The sequence below is a fragment of the Leptonychotes weddellii genome, chromosome 13, assembly GCF_054177405.1.
Source record: "Leptonychotes weddellii isolate Sample4059 chromosome 13, ASM5417740v2, whole genome shotgun sequence".
Classification (NCBI taxonomy): Eukaryota; Metazoa; Chordata; class Mammalia; order Carnivora; family Phocidae; genus Leptonychotes; species Leptonychotes weddellii.
The window spans coordinates 66,110,716-66,133,054 of record NC_138381.1 but is presented as its reverse complement, the minus strand read 5'-3'; the positions used below and the strand labels follow the sequence as shown (position 1 = coordinate 66,133,054).

The window sequence follows — 22,339 nt, the reverse complement described above, 5'->3', positions numbered from 1 at the left end:
CATTATTGGGAAAATTAGCATAGCCATCATTCACTGGCCCTCAGTGTCAGGCTTTTGGCAGGCATCCCTCAGGCAGGGATGTGAACTCCATTTACTGCTGAGAAAGCAGAGGCTCAGATCAGCCGAAGAGGTAGGACTGAGGCCGTGTGTGCCAGACTCCAGAGCTAGAGCTCAGTGGCGCTGCCTCTGGTGCATTCCTGGGGTCAGAGAAGGTAACAAGGTGGGAGCAGGTGCACCCTTTTCAGCACCAGGCCCTCCTTCAATCCTCGTTACGACCCTGCCAGGCATGGCTTCGTCACTGCACCCATTTTGCAGATGAAGAAACTGAGGCTCAGGGAAATAAAGGAATGTCTTGCCATCCAAGATAACAGCAGAAGGGTGCATTAATTAGGAGTCGGTCTAGCTCTTTAGCCCTCCTGGGGAGTGGCTTGCAGCCTCACTGGGGACACCAGTCCGTGCATGTGTGACAATTAGCAGGAAAGGAAGGGTACGAGGAGGATGATGGGGAAGGGCGGACGGGCCCCACCTCAGTGGAAACCAAGCAGATGACAGGGAGAGACTCCCTCCATGGCTTGGCTCCAGGGTGGCCCTGTGACCCAAGCCTGGCCAATGAGTGCATCACTGCCCCCACCGCCCTCTGACTGGTTGGGGTTGGAATGACCCAGGCCGTGTCGGTCACAGCAAATGGGCATCACCTGGGGACTTTGCAGAAGCTACAGGACAGGGCCGCCACACTGGAGGGTGAAGCCTCGTATGCACAGAATCAAGGCAAAAAGGGCACAAGCTCTCAGCCAGAGCCCCAGTCACATCCCGAGCGTTACCCGTGCAGGGGCCGAGCTGACCCCGGGAGAAGGCTCGAAGGAGAGACAGGAGGAATGAGGCTTCGTGGAGGCTCTTTCTGCAATTGGTCAACTCCGGAGAAAAATACTCATCATTGGCCACCCTTTGAACACCAGCTGCGTGCTGCACTGAGCTAAACACCAGGAAGCCGCTCCTGACTAGTCCAGCTCAACCACCCACAGAGGCAGGAGATGGCCCCGTTTCCCAGATGAGAAAACGGAGACTCAGCTCGTGATCGTGCAGCTTCTCTTCTCCCTCCAGGAGAAATCACCCACGCTCTAACCGCACAAAGAGCAACGCGACCGGCCAACACGTACGGGGCTTACTCTGCTCCGTGCACTGCGACACGGCCTATTTCATTTATCCTGTTCTCTGGGGGGTGGGGGGGTAGTTGCCGTCCCCCCTGGGAGGTGGAATAGTGGCTCCCCGGCGGTGGCCACGTCCTAATCCTGTGACTTGGTTATGTTACAGCAAGGGCAACGAAGGGAGCAGGCGGGATTAAGGTTGTGTATCAGCTGCCCTGAATCTAGGGAGAGTCTCCTGGATTATCCAGGTTAGCCCTGTTGTAATCACAGGATCCTGAGACGTGAAGGAGGGAGGCTCGGTGTCAGCTCTGAAGAGCCCACCTTGCTGGCTCTGACAACGGAACGGGGCCTCTAGACACTGGAAAACACGAGAAAATGGGCTTTCCCTCGGAGCCTCCAAAAAGGGCCACAGGCTTCACAACACCCTGATTCTAGCCCAGCGAGACCCGTTTCAGACTTCCGATCTCCAGAACCGTAAGAGATCACGTTTGTGTGGTTTTGAAGCTACCAAGCTTGTGCTAATTGTGACAGCTGCCGCAGGAAACAAACAGCCCATGTTACAGAAGGGGAAACTGAGGCTCAGAGAGGTGGAGCCCGCTTACCTGTGATTAGTCAGGGCGGGAGCTGGGGCTCCAAGGGCGCTCTGCTCCCCGCGCCGGCCCCGTATCCATCTCCCGGGGCTCAGCTCTGCTGGCATCACCCGCTTGCTGGCCGGAAGTGGGGCCGCAACTGTGGGTTCGACCCCAGGTCTGCCGATGTCCCGGCCCTTCCCGTGGCATCGCCCTGCCTCGCGGAGTGTTTGCTCCTGAAGGGCAGCTGGTGGAGGCTCGGAGAGAGGGAGAGAAGGAACGGACACAAGACGTAGGAGAGGAGATGAGGAAGCAGGTGTTGCCTCCTCTGGACAATGCCGGTTCCTCCTCTGGGTGCGAATGCGGAGCCTCCCATCCCCGGGGTCTCAGCACCCCCACCTCCAGTCCAGGGGTAGCCGGCGGAAGACCAAACTGGCGGACGGCAGGGCAGCCAGGGCAGGAGCCGCTGGGTGGGCGGGGGAAGCAGGATGCACGGGGAAGGAAAATTTAAAGGCGCACGCGGGCGAGGCTGCATGTGCCCCCGCCACCCTGTGGGAGGGATGCAAGCAAAAAGGTTCAACGACTTCTGAGCTAAAACTGCTTCTAGGCTTGACCTGTAAGGACGGCTGCTATAGAAACGAACCAAAAAGCCGGTACGTGTTGGGGAGGATATGGAGAAACCAGAATCCTCATGCCCTGTCGGTGGGAATGTAGGACGGTGTAGACCCCGCAGAAAACAGTACCACGTCTTCTCCAAAAGCGAAGCATAGAATTGCCGTTTGGTCCACAATTCCACGTCTGGGCATCTACCCCCACTTGAAGTGAAAGGAGGGACTCGGAGAAATCTTTGCACGCCCATGCTCACAGCAGCATTATTCCCAAAAGCCAAAAGGTGGAAGCAACCCAAGTGACCATCGATGGATGGATGGATAAACGGAATGTGGGTGCTATGGTCTGAATGTCTGTGTTCGGCCACACCCCCCCTTCATTAGTTGAAATCCTAATGCCCACGTGATGGCATCAGGAGGTGGGGCCTCCAGGAGGTACTTAGGTCACGAAGGTGAAACCTTCATGAATGCGATTCATGCTCTTATACGAGGCCCTGGAGAGCTCCCTGCCCTTTCTGTCAGGGGAGGACACAGCAAGGCCGTGGTGTCACCCTGATCTTGGATTTCCAGCCTCCAGAACCGTAAGCGATGAAATTCTGTTATTTATAAGTTCTAAGCCCCCGAGTCTGTGGTACTTTGTTGCAGCAGCCTGAACGGACTAAGACAGACAGTAGTGTATATGTTCAATGGGATGTTACCCAGCCTTAAAAAGGATGGACATTCGGACACGTGCCGTAATAGGGATGAACCTTGTGGAGATTATGCTGAGTGAAAGAAGCCAGCCACCAAAAGGCTAACAGTGCATGATTCCACTCGTAGGAGGTACCCAGAGTCGGCAGATTCATGGAGACAGAGAGGAGCTGGTGGTCGCCGGGGCTGGGGGAAGGGGGCAGTGGGGGTGTGTAATGGGCAAGGAGTTCCAGTCTGAGATGAGAATGTTGTGGAGACGGATGGTGGTGCCGGTTGCTCAACAGCGTGGATGTACGTAACGTCACTGAACTATACACTTCGAAATGGCCAAAATGGTGAATCTTATGTATATCTTACACTAATAAAAAAATGAAAAATGAAACATCCTAGATTCTTGGCCTGTGTTTCTTGCACACGGAGCTGCTCAGAGCTACACATGGGTCAGAATATCACAAGATACAGATCATCACTGAAAGTGGCCTTTCCCCTCACCTTCCAGAAGGGGACCACCTCTCTGCCGGTAAGACTGCTCTCCAAAATCCCTCCTCCGCTCAGTAGCCAGAGGGATTCAGGGATCCCTAGGTATACATTTCATTTGCAAATCCACATTTCATATATATATGAGCATGCAAGAGGAGAAACACAGAAGCTGAGGGACCACAGGGAACGGGCTCCCAACCCATTGGGGAGGTGGTCAGGGAGATCTACCTGGAGGAAGCACCATTTGAGTTGGGTTTTGAGGGATGAGTAGGAGTCAGCTAGGCAAAGGCCAAAGGGGAAGGAGTGTTTCTCACAAGAGAAAGAGTCTGTGCTCATCTGAAGGTGAACTGACAAGTTTGGTCTGGTGCGTGAGGATGACAGTCTGTAGGAAAGGTGTGCAAGCTGGGTGTGGCTCATGCCAGTCCATATAGGATCAAGTGAGAACTCTTCCCTGGGAGCACTTGGAACAGTGAAGGGGCATTTTGGGGGTCGACTATTGGCAGAAAGCCTTGGCGTGGCTTGGGCATCAGCTGCTATAGCAACTACAGCTGTGACCAGGAAGGTCTCCTTGTAGTTAACCACTTGCAATTTCTACCTTTGGATATCAGCTCCCGAGGGCGGGAGTGGCTGTCTTGCTCATGGCCGTGCCCCCTCACACAGTGCTTGGCACGTAGTACGCGCTCAATAAATAGTTAATGAAAATGATTGGCACAGACAGGCTTGTGCACTGGGAGGCTGGAGCCCCCCTCCCTAGCCACGCGGTTGGCCACCTCATCTCAACACACCTCTGTTGTTCTCAACGTGCTCTCACCTGCAGAGGAGCTCAGGATGTGATTTATTTTTTTTAAAGGTTTTATTTGAGAGAGTGAGCAAGAGAGAGAGAGCACAAGCTGAGGGGTGAGGTGGGGAGGGGCAGAGGGAGAAGCAGACCCCCCACTGAGCAGGGAGCCCAACGGGGGTCTTGGTCCCAGGACCCTGAGATCATGAGCTGAGCCGAAGGCAGACGCTTAACCGACTGAGCCACCCAGGTGCCCCTCAGGATGTGATTTAAAGAAAAAAACGCATTTTGAACAATATACTAATGTCTGCAATTCACTCTGAAATAGGTCCAAATAAGAAAATGGATTGACAGATTGAGAGAGGGATGGAGAGATGGAGAGATAGGCAGTAAGCAAGGACAAGCACAAGAAAACATCAAGGACAGCAGTGAGTACTGGATGATTAGGGGTCTGCGGCTGAGAATTTGACTTTTTGGTGTTTGGAGATTTTTCATAACAAAGTGGCGGGGGAAGAATGACTCTGGGCTAAAAGGCCAACTGACTTTTGGAGCTGGAGAACTAGGTGGGGAAGGCAAACCAAGGGGCAGAAGTTGGGATGCCGTTTGGCAGCGCCCCACATTTGTGATTTGGACAAGCTGTACGCGCAAGGACACAGGGCTCATTCAGGTGATTTTGTGGGGGGGGGGCCTCCAGAATCTGCTGATCCAGGGAGGGAGAGACTTCAGTGAATGGAGAGGGTAGCTGGCCTCCAGCAGAGGCCTGGCCCAGGAGGTGCCAGGTTCTTGATGAGGATCCAAGTGATGACGTTGGTTGGATTAGCCAGGGGGCGGAGTGGGGCAGGTCTAGATGGTGTCCTCACGTTTCAGGATGTAACCTCTGCAAAGGTTCAGGATTTCTGGGAAAGCCAGAAGCCTAGCAAGATTGAGTCTGGCTCAGCCTGGGGGCCTGGCCCCAACTCTCACCAGCTGTGTGACCTCAGGCGAGTCTGTTCATCTCTGAGCCGGCGTTTTCTTGTCTATAGAAGTGAGGATAGAGGGTAGCATGGACTTCAGGGGCTCCCGAGGATCGCATGGGATGAAGTCAGGGCACCACACACAGCCAGTGGCCATCACCCTGAGCATCTGGTCTGGACCCAAGCTGCCCACCGAGGCCTCTGTCCACACTCGGTGGTATGACTTCCTTGGAGGCGGCTGCACAAAGTCCCCCAAGGAGGGAAGTCAGCCTGATCAGGCAAAGGACTTGCAGCTGAGCTGATTGCCAATGTGCTAAACTCAGCATCATCAGCCGGCAGATAGCGACATGCGCTCATTTTTGAAATCCCGCTGAAAAGACCAAGTCCACCTGTGGTCTTTGGGATACAAACTCCTATCAGAGCTTTGTCTTCCTCGGATGGGGGCTTGCTCAAGATTTCAGCCCATGTAGGAGGCTGGTGAGCTGCGGCGGAATCACCCAGGGAGGCGGCCTGCCTTTTCTGGTCCCGAGAATAAGTCAAGGCCAAAGGGCTTCCTTTAAAAAATACTTTATTCCACACACCTCCTGGTGGGTTCCCCCACCCACCTTTCCTGGGTAGCAGCTAGTCATCGACTTCTCTTTCCCTCCAAAACCACGGGAGCCTCCCGCACTGGGAAACATTCAGGTCCCAATGCAGCACGGAGGTCTGCTCCCTCCCACAACGGGCCGCGGGATGGGGCAACAGCTCACTCATCTTTCTCCCACCCCTCACTGCCGCCAGGACACTTTGCTTTGCCAGGGCTGTCATCGGCTGATGGCCCAACTGTATTTTTTTCAACTCAGGCATCCTCAAGCATCCTGGCTTGCGGGGGCTTCCCTGGGCATCCTCGCTGGCCTCCGAACGGGTCCGGCATGACACGTGGTGTCCTCAGACAAACTGCCTGTCCCGGCATTGGGCGGGGCGGGGCGGTGGGGGGGACGGCCGACTGCCCCCATTACTGGCACCGGGGGACCGAGGGACGGGGCCAGGAGGATAGCAGGTCTGACGTGGGGCAGCCTTCAGAGCCCAGTGCAGGAGTGCATGTCACAGAGGTCTCCCTGAGCAAATCGGTGCGGCCCTCGTGGTCCAGTCCTTGAACACCCACAGCTCTGCCCTTTGGGGCTGGATCCCTCCACAGACATTGAGGCACCAGGTGAGTGACAGCAGAGGGGCTCTCCGGGGAGGGCCGTGGCAATCACAGAAGTGACACTCATGGCCGGGTGACGGTTTTCCTTCTGCCTCTGTACTCTCCAACTGGCCACGAGGGTGCATGCCAGGGGAGGGAAGGGGCCGGTGGAGGGCTAGGAGCCACGCGGCAGCTGGACAATTCTGCCCATTTTTACTGTCTCTCTCTCAAAAACAAAATCTCTAAGCATGGCCTACCAATGAGACGTTCCTGGCGACTCTCTAGGGGCCACTTGGTGAACGAGATACCATTTTATTCTCCTAAAAAATCATTCAAACCCTTTCCCGGGTGACTCGACAGCATCCGAATAAGCATCATTACAAAAATAGGGTTTTTGTTTTGTTTTTTTTCTTCTTGTCTCTGTACTTCTTTCCTTGGCCTATTTATTCTGCTGAAATATAGAAGATGTTTCCATCAAGAGTTGGTCTCAAGAGTAAAAAAATAAAAGATTCCATGATCGGATACAAAACAAGCCTGCAGGAACACCTGGGTCCCGCACGCCAGGCACTGGAAGGCAAAAGGAAACCGGGGTGTTTGGGCTCAGGTTGATTCGGTGATGCAGCAAAATGTGGTGTCTCAAGAGACACCAGAACAAACTTCCCAGCAACGGATAGGAAGCTATTTCTGTTTGGAAGGGGACACTCCTGAGCCTTTTATTGAGACAGGAGTGAGTGGGAGGCCAGCAGCCCTGCAGAAATGCCCAGGATTTTTTTTTTTTTTTTTTTAAAGCAAACCCCCAAGGTCCTGATGAGGCCTGCGGTAGGCGGGTCAGCATGGTTTCTCTTGCCCGTGGTCCTGCAAGTGGCGAGGTGGCGGGGGTCAGGTGGAGGCTGGGCTGTCCACAGTGGACAGGAGGTGAAGGACTTGGGCCCGCTCGGCTGGGCTGACATGCTGGCTCATGTACACAATGCAGTCCCCGGCCACTTCAGGGTTGTCCTGCACCAGGCTGCGGTGGGAGGGGAGAGAGGGCTGGGGTCATTCCTGCCACTCAGCTCAGTGGGCCCTAGGGCAGGTCCCAAGAATCCCTGCGCGGGGCCCGTGTCATGTTCCCATGTGCGTGACAACCCAGAGCTCCCAAATCTCTTTGTGCTGTGGCCACCACGGGGGTGATGGTCCCGTGTGGCGGGAGGGCACACCACCTGGGGATGAGAACACCTCGGAGGACGGTGGACCCCGTCAGCCACTAGCTGTGTCACTGGACAGACAGCACGTTCCCGGGACCTCAGCATCATTCCCCAAATGGGGTCCCACGGGATCACCTAACCCACCTCACAGGGGACCCCGTCGGAATTGGGTGAGCAAATCCTTGGGGAAGGCTGATACCAAATGGGAGGCAGCAGCCCACAGCCTAGCGGGAAGGAATGTGCGTTCTCACAAATGCACTCTAGTTGGGGCGCCTGGGGGGCTCAGTCAGTGAAGCGGCTGCCTTCGGCTTCGGTCACGATCCTGGGGTTCTGGGATCGAGTCCACCATCGGGCTCCCTGCTCGGCGGGGGATCTGCTTTTCCCTCTCCCACTCCCCCCTGCTTGTGCATGCTCTCTAATAAATAAATAAAATCTTAAAAAAAAAAAAAAAAGTGCTCTAGCTGTGACCTTGGGATGAGTCGCCCCATAGATTCCAGCAAGGAATACAGGCCTGAGCCCGAGGCCTGGGGACCACGCAGCCACTCTGGAGTCATGCGGCTGGAGGAAAATCCTGGCTCCCGCACTTGCCAAGAAGTCCAAGGGATGGGCAGGGGGGCGGGGTGGCCACTCACCCTCTGATGGCCTTGAGGACGGAGTCTCGCTTCAAGCACTTGATGTTCTCGCAGATGGTGGAGCGCAGGCCGTCCCCCGCCTGCCAATGCTCTTCCAGCCACTGTACCACCACCTGGTTGTTGTCCCACAGGTAGGCCTGGGGGAGGGGAGAGATGGACCCCACGCCCAGCAGTCTAGCTAGCCTCTGGCCCCCCGCGGCCCCCGCCCCATCTCCACCCCGTCTCCACCCCAGGCCCACCTTGACGGCCCCCTCGGTCTCCACGAACCACCGGCGCAGCATGGACTGGATGTGCACGTGGCTCAGCTCGCTGCTGGCCTGCAGGATCTCCTGCTTGACCTGGTCCTCCAGCAGGAGACGGCGCAGGCGCCAGTACAAGAAGGTCCGTGAGGTCCTCCACTCCAGGATGTCCTGCGGACGAGCCCCAGGCCTGAGCCCTCCGGGAGGGCAGGGGGAGATGCACGGCACCGTTGGGGCTGGGCCCCGCACGAGGTGCAGGCTCTCCGATCGTTCCCATCTTACAGACCAGGCAGCTGAGGTTTTGGGGGGAGGTGGCGGAGGGGAGATGCCACCAGAACCCGACACTGGCTTACCAGAGGCATGCAGGGCTTAGGCTGTCTGGGGAGGGGAGCACCACACACAGGGTGGTAGGCTGACTCTAGGATAGCCTCTTGGGGGTGGCGCGATGGGGCGGGGCTTGGGACCGGCAGTGCTGGGTGAGTGCAGGGCAGGACCAACCAGTCCCAAGTGTGGCCCAGCAGTTACAGACACACACACAGAGGTCAGACCGGTGGTTCCCAAACCTTGCTGCCTGTTGGAATCTCCTGGGGATTCGAAACCCTACTGATGCCAGGCTCCCCCCGCCCCACCCCATTTCATTAGTCTGGAGAGCCACCTGAGCCCTGAGATTTTTTTTTTTTATAGCTCCCCAGGTGATTCTAACATGTGGCGTTCCCGCCCAGATCGCCTCCTGTTTGGAAGCCAGGTGACCTTAGGATGGCCCACTCATGCCCTGCCCCACAGCCGCAGGCTCTTACAGCGATGGCACCCTTCTCCAGCATGCAGATGGGCCTGTCGTGTAGGTCGGCGAACTGCACTGCCACCTGGTGGTAGATGGGCAGCAGCAGATCCTCCCGGGCCTTCAGCTGGCCCTCCAGGTCCTTGCGGTCCATGTCGGACAGCTCCGACATTCCTGTGGGCAAGGGCACAAACCAGGCTTTGCGGCAGAGGCCCACCACACTTGAATTCCGATCGTACCCCCCAATCCAGCTGCTCCTGCCATCTCAGGGAGGCACTCCCAACGGAGAGACAGCATTGAGCCTGCGACTCTGCATGTGCCCCTTTAATCAGAAAGAACCACTGTGCTTTGCATATTGCAAAAGATAAGAAGGGAAGATTATAAACTCTGCCAATTTCACACCTTAGATGAAATAGACAAATTCTTTGAGCTCTGCCGAGAGGAAACAGATAGCCTCAATAGTCCTATATATAATAAAGAGGAATTTGTAGCTAGAAACCTCCTACTGAAGATTTAAAGAAATAATGCCAGTTCAAAATCAGAAAATAAGAGAGAACACTTCACAACTCATTCTAAGAGATTGGCATTACCCTGATACCAAACCAAAGAAATTACACACACACACACACACACAGATAAATCTTGTGAAGAGCACAGTTATAAAGATATTGCCATCCAATATGGACTTTTTTTTAAGAGAGTGAGCGAGCGAATGAGTTGGGGAGGAAGGGCGGAGGGAGAGGGAGAGAGAGAATCTCAAGCAGGCTCCACAGTCAGGCTCCACAGTCAGATGTGGGACTTGATCTCACAACACTGAGATCAGGACCTGAGCCCAAATCAAGAGTCAGACGATGAACTGACTGAGCCACCCAGGTGCCCCCAATATGGGCTTTTAAAGAGAATTACATCTAAGGTTACAAGTGAAACAAAGCTATCACTCAAACAAAACTAGTAAAATATTTTGTCTGATGGAAAATTCTAAAAAGACATCTTGCTGTGAAAATGCTGATCTCCTTTACTGGCCCCAAATACTTCCATTTTTATATTTTGTATGTGTTGAGAAATACATACACTAAGGCATTAAACATTTTTTCTTAGCATTAAAGGGGTTGATTTTGCTACACGAGAACACTGAAAACATCTCACCATTTTTGTAGGTATGTTTCGGGACGTTTCACTTTGTTTTTACCAAACTAGGAACCTCTAGTAGTAAGCAGGCTGGGCTTCTCTTGCCCTCTGAGAGATGGTGCCCGTCCAACCCTCTTACCAAGCTGTTCCACGAGCTTCTTGTAAGCTGGGTCAATCCTTCTCATAGTCTTTATCAGATCTTTCTTTCGGTACTTAATCTCCACTGTTCCCTCCGGCTCCAGAATATTTGCCCTGAAAAAAGAAGAGGCAGGGGTGGAGATGTAGGAGATGCTCCCCAACAAGGGGGTGGAGGCAGGAGAGCCAGGAAATCTGGGTTGTGACTTCTTAGCTCTTTGACGGACTCACTCTGTGACTTGGGCAAGTCAGAGGGGACTCTCTGGTCATCTGCTTCTATATCCATAAAATGAGGGGCTGAGTCCACATTTTAAAATCAAGTTTTCTGAGCTCTGGAAGGCCCTTTCAGCTCTGAGAGCATATGACTTTCTCCAGAACAGCCTAGCCCTCCTGCTCTTCAGCCACAGTCCTTTATGACTCTCCTAATGTCTGTTCTCCCTGGGCCACGGTACTGTTTCTGATCTCCTTAAAGCTCATGGAGTCACAATATAGAGCTCCACATGGTCCAGTAGGAGCTGGCCTCCCATTTCAAGCCTCTCACTCACCCTTCAGACTGCCCCCCATCCTTTGATAGCTTGGAAACCCTGAGGAATACTCCATGGAGCTCTGAGCTTCCTGGTGGCCAGAGTGAAAAGTTCATGATGACCCCATTCGAGGCTGCTTGTGTCCTGAGTATTCCTGGAGGTCTGACCTCAACAGCCCCCTATGAGGGTCTAGATGCACTGAAGGCAGGACACGTTTGGCTCATTTGCACATCACAATGTTTTATCATAATGCCTGGCACATAGTAGGTGCTCAATAAATCTTCACTGAATGAATGAATGAACGAATGAATGAATGAATGAATTACAGGAGCAGAGGAAGCCTCTCTCTTGGACAGAACTACTCCTGAGGTCTTTACATCCTATACACCATAGAGCAGAGTCTTCACTTGAAAGTCATTCAAACACTGTGTGGCAAGTTTTACTGTCATTATTCTTTCTGTAAACATTCCTGGGATGAATTCCTCCTCAAAAAAGCACCAAGGTTTTCTTTCCCCTGAAGAACTGGTATCCTTTCATGCAAATATCAATTCTGTCATCGGTTCAGCCACTATTTTCTTTTTTTTTTCTTTAAGATTGTGTTTATTTATTTAACAGAGAGAGACACAGCGAGAGAGGGAACACAAGCAGGGGGAGTGGGAGAGGGAGAAGCAGGTTTCCTGCGGAGCAGGGAGCCCGATGTGGGGCTCGGTCCCAGGACCCTGGGATCATGACCGGAGCTGAAGGCAGATGCTTAACGACTGAGCCACCCAGGCACCCCCAACCACTATTTTCCAACCACCCCCTAGCAATCAGGCATGGTGCCAGGCGCTGGGTTATAAAACTGAATAAAGCACGGCCCCTACAGGAACTCGTAGCTTTGGGAGAGAATCAGAGTCCAGGGGGAAGCAGATGACGGGTTTTATTTCCCTTTTCATCCTGGCTGCCAGGAACCTCAAGTGCTTTCCATCTTTCCTGATTTTTTGATTGCAAACTTCCTTGGGAAGCAGGTGAATATAAGTCATGAAAGAACAAACTACAGTTCTTCTGCCATCTCCGGCTCCAGCCACTAACTCTACTGAGAAAAATCGTTTGTTTGTTTGTTTTAAGATTTTATTTATTTATTTGAGAGAGAGAACAGACGTGGGCAAAGGGGCAGAGGGAGAAACAGGCTCCCCGCGGAGCAGGGAGCCCGATGCGGGACTCGATCCGCAGGACTCTGGTATCACGACCTGAGCTGAAGGCAGACGCTTCACCGACTAAGCCACCCCAGCGCCCCCTTTCCTGAGAAAATCTACTTGTGCACTGGATGCTAGTTTCAGATTGGTAAAACTGGAGGCTCTCCATCCTTCAGAAACTCAGAGTGCCAGGCGCCTGGGTGGCTCAGTCGGTGAAGAGTCTGCCTTCGGCTCAGGCCATGATCCCAGGGTCCTGGGATCGAGCCCCATGTTAGGCTCCCTGCTCTGCGGGGAGTCTGCGTCTCCCTCTCCCTCTGCCCCTCACCCCCGCTCGTGCTCTCTCTCTCTCTCTCAAATAAATAAAAATCTTAAAAAAAAAGAAAACAAAAGAACTTCAATGCCCTGGCAATCCCTGGCCAGCGGCTTAAAGATGACAACGGGCTCTCAGGTCTGGGGTGGAGAACAAGCCAAGGCTCAGGCAGGCTGAGGGTGACACACCCACCTGCTCTCCTTGTCTGCATACAGTTCTATGCACAGGGGGTTGATGGAGGAGTCCATGACCACCCAGGAGCCCCCCCGGAGCTCCGCGTAGGGTGGGATGTAGGTCAGGATGGGCTGTTTGTACTGCCTGAGGCTGTCCACGATGTAGGCTCCAAACTTTAGCATCTGGTCGTACATGTCTGCAAAACAAAGCAGTCACCTGCTGAGGAGGCCGCAGGCCCCAGCACCTGTCCGCATGCCAAGCCCGCAGCCCTCATCGTCCTGGGGATCCTGAGGAAGTGTTCAGCCGGGGTGCTTGGTGGCACCATGGAAAGAGCTCTGGGCTGGGAGTTAGGAGTGAGCCCAGGTACAGACGGCACCCTGACTGTCCATGTGACTTGGACATGTCACTCTCCCTGCCTGGGCCTCAGTGTCCCCATCTGTAAAAGGAGGTGTAGGGCCATCCCAAGGATTCCTTCCAGTTCTGACTCAGGGATGCCCTTGCTGGTGACTGACCCCCCCGGCCTTGTCCTGCTGGTTCCAGCACACAGACACCCTACCCAGCAATAACACAGGTCCTTGCCTCCTGCCCACACACAGTATGGCCCTTATTTTCCACCAAGACAGGGCCCTCCAAGTACCAGGCACCTTACATGGTTACAATGCAACAATAAAATCGGGCATCATCACACCAAGAGCTAACACCACGTACCAGCGATCAGCTCATCAAATCCTCACCTTGCACCTCTTGGGTTGGTCTTATTCTTAGCCCCTTCACAGGAGGGAAGTTCCCAGGGCTGCCCTCCTGGCCCTGCCCCTCACAGTGTGACCTCTGGAAAGTCACACCGGGAACCCTCAGTTCCTCATCTGTAAAATGGGAAGATGTGACCTCAACTGCTCCCGTCCTCAGGGCCATGGGGGTCTCAGCTAAGAGGATGACGGAGCCATCCAGAGTAGAACCGTAGCACCACCTTGAGGGGGCTTCCCTGCCCGGGGTGCTGACCCCGTAGCTTTAGGACACCCAGAGGAGAGGCAGCCTTACCTTTCATGCCACCGGAGAACCCCCTCCAGTTGGCAAAGATCATCAGGGGCAATTTCTCTCGGTTGAAATCGTTGATGGCCTGGGCCGTCTTGTAGGCCGAGTCTGGGAGCCACACCTGGCCCGCCTGCTGGATTATCTGAAACACAGAGTGGCCTGGATCAGACTCCTCTGTGCAAGAGCGGCAAGAGGACATGGGGACAGCCATCTGAGCCACACCCTAGAGGGCAAGCAATCTGATCTGTGTTGGCACCTACACCAGAGCCATGGGCTCACAGGGAGGGCCCAAAGCTCGTCTGCTAGGGGCCCTGCTTGCCTCCATGGGCTGCAGGTCCCTTTGGCCTCATTTGCAGGCTCAAAGGGGTGCCAAGTGCCAAGCTAGTCCCGGCCGCACCGAGTCCTAGGACCCACCCTCTGCCTTCTGAGCTCCTCCCAGTATGTGCCATGGCCCACCCTAGAAAGAGTGACAGGGATGGAGGCGGAAGGCAGGAAGGATTCCCAGGGACTTGTCACCCTCTGAAGAAGAAGAAAAACCGTGTGGGACCATTTTTGCCTCCCACAGAAACCGTGCTGGAGAAATGCGCCCCCATGGCCAAGGACTGGCCCCAGACCCTAGCATGCGACCACCCAGGACTCACTCTTGGTGGCTAAGCCAGCTGAAAGAGCAGTCCCAAATTCCCAACCCCCTCACCTTGGCCTCTGAATCCAGGTTGGCAGGGTCCGCAGGCACCACCACCTCCACAGTCCGCGTCTCCACGGCAATCACTCCAACAGGGATCCCCCCTAGCCTGCGAGGCGGGCACGGGTCAGCCAGGCTGCGTCAGCCAGGCGACACCCGCCTCCCCGCTGTGGATTCAGCGGTAGATGGGTCCTCCCAGCCCCGGCTGACATTCTGTGGGCCTCCTGGGTACACGGGCACTCATGGCGGGGAGGGGGGCACACAGAAGACAGCATGGTTTTTAAAGGGCATTCATTTGGAAGACTCCAAGCAGTAAGAGCCTCCTCACAAGTGGGCGGGCTGGAAAGGTGCTATCGGTGCCCCTCTTGGGGCACCAGCTGTCGTGGTGATGGGGACAGTGGGGCCAGTGCAGGGACGGGAGCAGCGCCGTCCACTAGAACTTCCCGCGATGCTGCGCGCTGTCTTGTGCCATCCAGAAGAGCAGCTGTGATGAGCCACTTCCTGTGGATGCTGAGCACTGGAAACGTGGCAAGTGCAGCGGAGGAACGGGACCTCTTTCAACTCGTTGAGGTTTGAACGGTCACACGTGGCCAGCAGCTCCCACATGGGGACGGGGCGCGTCTAGGCACCGAGGCACGTTTGGAAAGGGTTGAGGGATGCTGAGCCTGAAGGAGCCTCTGCTCAGGGGGATTCTATGACAACTGTGATTGTCACTGCTTGTTACCTTGCTATGGGGCCGGCCCTGTGCTGGGCGCGAGCCTGGGTTACTCTTGTTTACGCTCTCAATGACCCTACGAGGCAGGTGGAGGGAAAGTCTTTAAAGAAAGGAAGGGCGGGGCGCCTGGGTGGCTCAGTTGGTTAAGCGACTGCCTTCGGCTCAGGTCATGATCCTGGAGTCCCTGGATCGAGTCCTGCATTGGGCTCCCTACTCAGCAAGGAACCTGCTTCTCCCTCTGACCCTCCCCCCTCTCATGTGCTCTCTCTCTCTCATTCTCTCTGTCTCAAATAAATAAAAAAAATAATAATAAAAATCTTTTAAAGAAAGGAAGGGCTTCCGTGTGGAAGGGGGAGCCGATCTCATTTCAGGTTTTAAAAAAAATGTTTTTAAAATAAAACATTTATGGAAAAGTGAACCAGCCATTAATATGAGGCTTAGTATTTAGTATTTTAATACTTACTTATTGCCCAGGAAAGAAATAATAGCAACAACAGAGAGTACTAGCAGGTGCTACCACTTACGGAGCATTTATGATTTTTTTTTTAAAGTAGGTTCCACGCCTGGCATGGAGCCCAATATGGGGCTTGAACGTGCGACCCTGAGATCAAGACCTGAGTGGAGATCGAGAGCTGGATGCTTCACCGACCGAGTCACCCAGGCGCCTGCGTTTATGATATTGTAAGTGCTTAACATACATCATCACAACAGTCCTCTGGGGGTAGGATTATCATCCCCATCTTGCAGATGAGCATGTGGAGGCCCAGAGAGGGTGAGTGATACAGCTGGGCTTGACCTCAGATCTGACTCCAGAGCCGAACCCGTAGCAACTACATTGTGCCGGGAATCTGAATGGTAAATTATAAGGACACTGCTTTGGGCTCCACATAGGAAGGATCTTGCAGGGAGCGGGACGTGTCTGGAAAGTTGAGGACTACACCACTGAGGAATGAGCTGCTCAGTTCTGGGAACATTCAAGCATTTAAGCCATCCACCAGCTGTGTAGACAAGGGGGTTTCTGACCATGGCCCTCCTGAAATGGAATTCATAGTTTGCAGCATCTGTGCAATTTTCTGGTGGGAGCATCCGGAGCCCTTCTGATTCCTAAAGGGACCCATGGCCCCCGTGGCTAGGGATCCCTGCCCCAGGGGCAGACACTAGGGGCCAGGGTGCTGGCCCTCAGCAACAAGCTGGCTGAGATGCCTACTAAGGCCATGGAAAATCCAGACTTTATGAAGAAGTTCATCATCCAGAAAACGATCCCCCAGATTGGTTGTTCTTTCAGAAAATCCCAAGGCCAGAAGGAAAGTGCTCTTGGGGGGTCACTCGAGAGGAAAGGACCCCTGGCCTAGTGCCCGGGAATCCCGATACCCGGGGAGGCCAGGTGAGCGCAGCCTGCCCCGTCCTCAACGTTACCTTGCTCGTCCTGTCACCACGGTCTGGGCCCAAGGCGCCATGATTTCCTTGAAACTGCCATGGTCAAAGAATCCACTCTGCCAGGATCCCTTCAGACCTGTGGACAGGAGCACATAAGCCCAGGCTAAGGGGTTGGGTTGATGAGGGTCTCTGGGTCTGCATGGTGGGACAGACAACCTGGCCTTGACGCCCAAACACCTGTTTCTCCAGAAAACCATACAGATCCCAACCCCATTAAAAAACAAAACAAAACAACAACAAAAAAATCCCCCAAAAACAGGGCTGCAGGAAATAGGCTAAGTCAGGAATTCAGCCCACTTGGAACATCTAACTACATCAGCTCCTGTCAATGTCAAACACACGGAGATCCTAATCCCAGGGATGAGCCCAAGAAGCAAAGACAGTTGACAGGACACCTTCAAAAGGTGGGATTTGGGGAAGGGACTACCTGCCCTGAAAACCTCATCCTCAACATGCCAGCTGCAGCCTTACAACATTTAACTGGGGGGCAGGGGGGCGCTGTCTCCTTCCAAAAGAGACAGATGGAGACAGAGAAAAGGAGGGGAGGAGGGAGGACAGGATGATGTCAGCTGCAGCCATCCCCGGACAGGAAGCAGTGGCGTGTCCATCACAGGGTTCGGGCAAGGAGAAAGGAGCCAGGTGACAGGAGGGTCCCGAGCTGCCGGGGAGGGAAGCTGGGTGCCTGAACCCCAACAGCCCGACTCCAGTGTCTGCCTGGGGGCTGGCCTGACTTGATGGAGAAAATGGTCAGAAACAAGTTGGATATTTTAGAATCAGGTTAAAGCCGCCCCGCTCGGTGCTCACAGGCAAGAAAGCCCAAGGGAAACACAAGACGGGCAAGCAGGCTGAGGGGCCTCCTGAGCCACGCAGCCGGCTGGACGGCCAGGCCGGTTTTGACAGTGGCAGCATCTGAAATTACAGACCAGGGATTATGGGAACGGGGGCAGCTCAGCTTTCCTGTTCCGTCCTGGCTGCTCAGAATGTAACCATACGCCTCCCGGAGACACACTGGCCCCTTTCAGAGAGAGGGAGGGACAGAGAGAATGTGTGTGTGCAAGCGGGAGTGTGCCCATCTCTACGTGTATGAAGAGGCTAGGTCGTCCGTCCCGGGTGAACCCCTGGAGGGCTACCTTAGTAAGGAGAGCCAAACAGAGAGCCAGAAAGAAAGAGGGAGAAGGGGGAGTAGTCTTCTCTTGGACACTCTGATGTCTGTACTGTCCACTCTGTAACCATGGGGCGGTTTGGGGGAGGGAGGCCATGCGCTGTGTCGCACTCCCCCTCCATCTACCAGCCCCAGAAACCAGAGGCTGTTTCCACCTCTTCTTGGTTAATAGCTCAGGAGAAGCACAGAGGAAAAAACCCCGCTCCCTCTGCTCCCTGCACATGGGATGTCAGGCGCACCCCTCTGGGACACGTGGCCCAGGATCCCTGCTTCTCTCTGAGTGTTCCTTTGTCCCAGGTGCAGGAAAGAAACCCAAGAGCCAGGTCTCAGGCAAAGCACTTTAGAACTTACTGGGGTGAGGCCTTCCTGCAAGCAGCCACCGGGGGTCATAGGGAGCCCTGGTCGGGAAGAATCCAACTTCTCTGTCAATGGGGTCCGTGGGTGTGATGATGGGGAGTGGGCTGTGATTATCCTAGAAAAGGAAACCAACTCTGTCTCCTTGTGCTTGTCAGTGATGCCTGCGATCTGCTTCTCTCCTCCGACCACGATTATGCCTGGTTACGCAGCAGAGCCCAGGCCGAACTAGCCAGTCATTACCAGGATGAGTAGCATTTGGTGCCAGGCTCTCATCATTGCCCTGAATCATGAGGGTAACAGCCTGGGGTATGTGCTCTTGTGATTCCCATTTCACCGATGAGGAAACTGAGGCTCAGAAAGATTAAGAGACTGGCCCAAGGTCTCCCTGCTAGGGAGGAGGGAGCCAGGAAGCAAATCCAGCCTGGCTGCAAAGCTCCAGGAGTCTCTATTGTTCAGTGTTATGTCTTCTGATGAGAGGCAATGCCAAAGACATCCTTACAGTGGCATTAAAAAAAAAAAAAAAAAAGCGAACAACAGCCAGTACAGGGCTGGGTGTCAGAGAGGGAAGGAGGGAGGAGTAAAGAAAAATTAACCCTCACCACAGTGACAGAGCTCCCTGTTTGCCAAACTCCCATGTTACCCAGCAAATGAACCTGATCACAACGTCTTCCCGACTCGAAGCCGCAGGGGGGTACCGCACCTTTGGCATGTAGGACAGCCACTCCAGGATGGTGTAAACGCCCTCGAAGTCATCTGGCACGGTGATGTGGGACACGCCGTTGTAATGCATGATCTGCACGCCGCCCAGCTGGTTGTTGGAGGTGTAAACCTCTCTGCCTAGGACCTGCTTTGACATGGCCTGCTTAGCAAGGGGCCCCCTCCGGCTCAGGCCCCTCCCATCCGTTTGGAAATCATCTCCCTCTGTGGTCCTCCACCTGCACACTGCAATGACCTGGGAGCTCTCAAAAGTCCTGCTGCCCAGGCTGCACCCAGATCCATTACAGCAGAATCTTTGGGGCTGGGGCACGGCATCAGTATTTTTTCCTTCAATTCCTAGGTAATTCCAACGTGCAGCCCAGTGTGAGAGCCAGCGCGCCCACCAGATGACTTTGGTCTTCTCAAAAAAAGAAACCCCACCCCGTGTTTCTGATTCGGCAGGTTGGCACCGAGGCCTGAGAATCTGCATTCCTAACAGGTTCCCCGGTGAGGTTGATGCTGCTGGTCCGGGGAGCAGACTTTGAGAACTTCAGTGGGATTCTAGCAGACATTATATCACAGAGGCTTTATGGCCACATGGGCGTATGTTTTAATACAGTGAAAACAGTAGAATACCAAACTCTACATTTACCTGGAGTCAGGTAGAGAGAAGACAAGAAGGAAATACAGCAAAATTTTAGAAGGAGCCAAATTACAGGGGGCGGGGTGGGGTGGGGGGGGCGCGTCTCTTTCCAGTTTTCTGCAATATGTAATGCCACGTTAATAATTTTTAAACACTTAAATGTCAGTACACAAGAGAGTTCTACCGCAAGAGCCTAATATATTTTTTTAAATTTTTTTGGCTCAGGGCGCCTGGGTGGCTCAGTCGGTTAAGCGGCTGCCTTCGGCTCAGGTCATGATCCCAGGGTCCTGGGATCGAGGCCCGCATCAGGCTCCTTGCTTAGCAGGGTGTCTGCTTCTCCCTCTCCCTCTGTCCCTCCCCCTGCTAGGGCTCGCTCTCTCTCTCTCTCTCAAATAAATAAAATCTTGAAAAAAATAAAATAATTTTTTTCGGCTCAGAAGACACTCAGATAAGTGCACATTGGAAAAAGAGCTAGAAGACGTCAGTAGGAAGGACACTGGTTTCATCCTGAGAAAACTGCCCCATCAGGGGACATGGGAATGTTAGACTGAGTCCCAGCCCCCTCCATGGCGGCCCCCTCCCCCCCCCCCGCCCCGCCAAGCTCCTCCGCGGTCACCTTGTTGAGAGCACCAGCTCCCGTCAGGATGATGTGAGAGTTTTCCACCTGGATCACTCGCTGGCCCAGCCTCACCAAGTAGGCCCCGATCCCCACGGCTCGGCAGGTCACCTGCAGAGACAGGGGCCCCTTTGAATACCCGAGGCAGACCAGGAACCCACGGGGCATGTGGAAGCTACAGTCGGGCCACCGGCAACCTGACTGGTGACCAACCACCACGGGCACAAGCCAGGTCTTCGGGCTCACCAGACCCTGGCTTCCAGAAAGAATGTGGTGAACAAAGAAGAGTGTGGTGAGGACAGACAACAGACACAGAATGTTCTGGTTCTTGCTTCATCCAAGGCCTAGCTCTTTTTTTTTTTTAAGATTTTTTTATTTATTTGCGAGAGAGAGAATGAGAGACAGAGAGCATGAGAGGGAGGAGGATCAGAGGGAGAAGCAGACCCCCTGCCGAGCAGGGAGCCCGATGCGGGACTCGATCCCGGGACTCCAGGATCATGACCTGAGCTGAAGGTAGTCGCTTAACCAACTGAGCCACCCAGGCGCCCCCAAGGCCTAGCTCTTATATGTAGCTCTTCTGAGCCACGGCAGCCTTGCACACAACCAAAGGACATCTAGGAGCTGGGGCGAAACGTGAAATTGGAGTAAGGTCGCTACCGAGGTAAGGGCACTGCGCCAATGTCAACGTCTTGGTCTTGCTAATGTACTGTGGTTACGTAGGATGCCGTCATGGGGGAAGCTGAGTGAGGGGGACAGGGGACCTCTCTACACTGTCTTGTAACTTCTGGTGGGTCTTAAACTATTTCAAAATTATATATATATGTATCATTGCATACCAGATGTAACTATGATATGTATATGATACATTTAATTAAAATATATATCATATATTATATAGGATACATATAATATATATTATGATACATATAATTATAATATATAATAAATAATACTCGTAAACTATTTCAAAATTATATATATGTACCATATATATAATTATATATGATACAGATAAAACATCTATTTTGGAATATATAAAAATAAACATATGTTTATAGATATTAAAATAAAAATATGATTTTTGGAATATAAAAAATATACAATATATAAATTATTTATATATATCTAAAGGTATATATTTTTTATTTTGAAATATATATAAATGATATCTAGAAAACAAGCCTAAGGAAGACACCCACGGCCAGCATTTTCCACCTCGGAAACTGATGATCCAACACTGAACGTAAAGATGAGGTCTCGAATGACAGTCTACCATGAAAGGGTAGTAGTACTACTAGAAACAGCAAATATTTCTGAAAAGGCCAAGGGAGGGAGGGGGGAGATATTCCTTTAGTACCAATTAAAATCAGATAAAAATTCTGCTAAATACTCAGTTCTTTTTTTTTTTTTTTAATTTAAATTCTAGTTAACATATAGTGCAATGTTGGTTTCCGGAGTAGAATTCAGTGATTCATCACTTACATACATCACCCAGTGCTCATCATAACAAGTGCCCTCCGTAATCCCCATCCCCCATCCACTTCCTTCCATCAACTCTCAGTTTGTTCTCTATCATTAAGAGTCTCTATGGTTTGTTTCCCTGTCTCTTTTTTTTCTTTTCCCCCTTCCCATATGTTCATCTGTTTTCTTTCTTAAATTACGAGTGAGATCATATGGTATTTTTCTTTCTCTAACTTATTTCGCTTAGCATTATACTCTCTGGCTCCATCCACGTCATTGCAAATGGCAAGATTCTTTTTGATGGCTGAGTAATATTCCATTGTATAAATACACCACATCTTCTTTATCCACTTATCAGTCAATGCACATTTGGGCTCTTTCCATAGCTTGACTATTGTTGATAATGCTGCTATAAACATCGGGTGCATGTGCCCCTTCGAATCTGCATTTTTGTCTTCTTTGGGTAAATACCTTGTAATGCAGTTGCTGGGTCATAGGGTAGCTCTAGTTTTAACTTTTTTTTTTTTTAAGATTTTATTTATTTATTTGACAGAGAGAGAGATAGCTAGAGCAGGAACACAAGCAGGGGGAGTGGGAGAGGGAGAAGCAGGCCTCCCGCCGAGCAGGGAGCCCGATGTGGGACTCGATCCCAGGACCCCAGGATCATGACCTGAGCCGAAGGCAGACGCTTAACGACTGAGCCACCCAGGCGCCCCTAGTTTTAACTTTTTGAGGAACCTCCAAACTGTTCTGCAGAGAGGCTGCACCAGTTTGCATTCCCACCAACAGTGCAAGAGGGTCCCCCTTTCTCCACATCCTCGCCAACACCTGTTCCTTGTGTTAATTTTAGCCCTTCTGACAGGTGTGAGGT

General features: G+C 52.9%; 1 protein-coding gene across 6 annotated transcripts in view; it reads right to left on the bottom strand.

Moving 5' to 3' along the window:
* Positions 1 to 5,774: 5,774 nt before the first annotated feature.
* The window catches only part of ACACB (acetyl-CoA carboxylase beta), a 122,294-nt gene continuing 105,729 nt past the window's right edge, over positions 5,775 to 22,339 (bottom strand). For all 6 annotated transcript variants that reach the window (XM_081801997.1, XM_081801996.1, XM_081801998.1 and 3 more), the window contains 12 exons: positions 20,008 to 20,118; positions 18,753 to 18,896; positions 18,047 to 18,167; positions 16,513 to 16,609; positions 14,394 to 14,490; positions 13,706 to 13,841; positions 12,686 to 12,863; positions 10,489 to 10,601; positions 9,241 to 9,395; positions 8,444 to 8,614; positions 8,205 to 8,341; positions 5,775 to 7,394 (listed from right to left, as the gene is read on the bottom strand). In XM_081801997.1, coding sequence (XP_081658123.1) covers positions 7,268 to 7,394; positions 8,205 to 8,341; positions 8,444 to 8,614; positions 9,241 to 9,395; positions 10,489 to 10,601; positions 12,686 to 12,863; positions 13,706 to 13,841; positions 14,394 to 14,490; positions 16,513 to 16,609; positions 18,047 to 18,167; positions 18,753 to 18,896; positions 20,008 to 20,118 — 1,587 coding nt within the window. In that variant the 3' untranslated portion in view covers positions 5,775 to 7,267. The remainder of the gene's footprint in view (positions 7,395 to 8,204; positions 8,342 to 8,443; positions 8,615 to 9,240; positions 9,396 to 10,488; positions 10,602 to 12,685; positions 12,864 to 13,705; positions 13,842 to 14,393; positions 14,491 to 16,512; positions 16,610 to 18,046; positions 18,168 to 18,752; positions 18,897 to 20,007; positions 20,119 to 22,339) is intronic.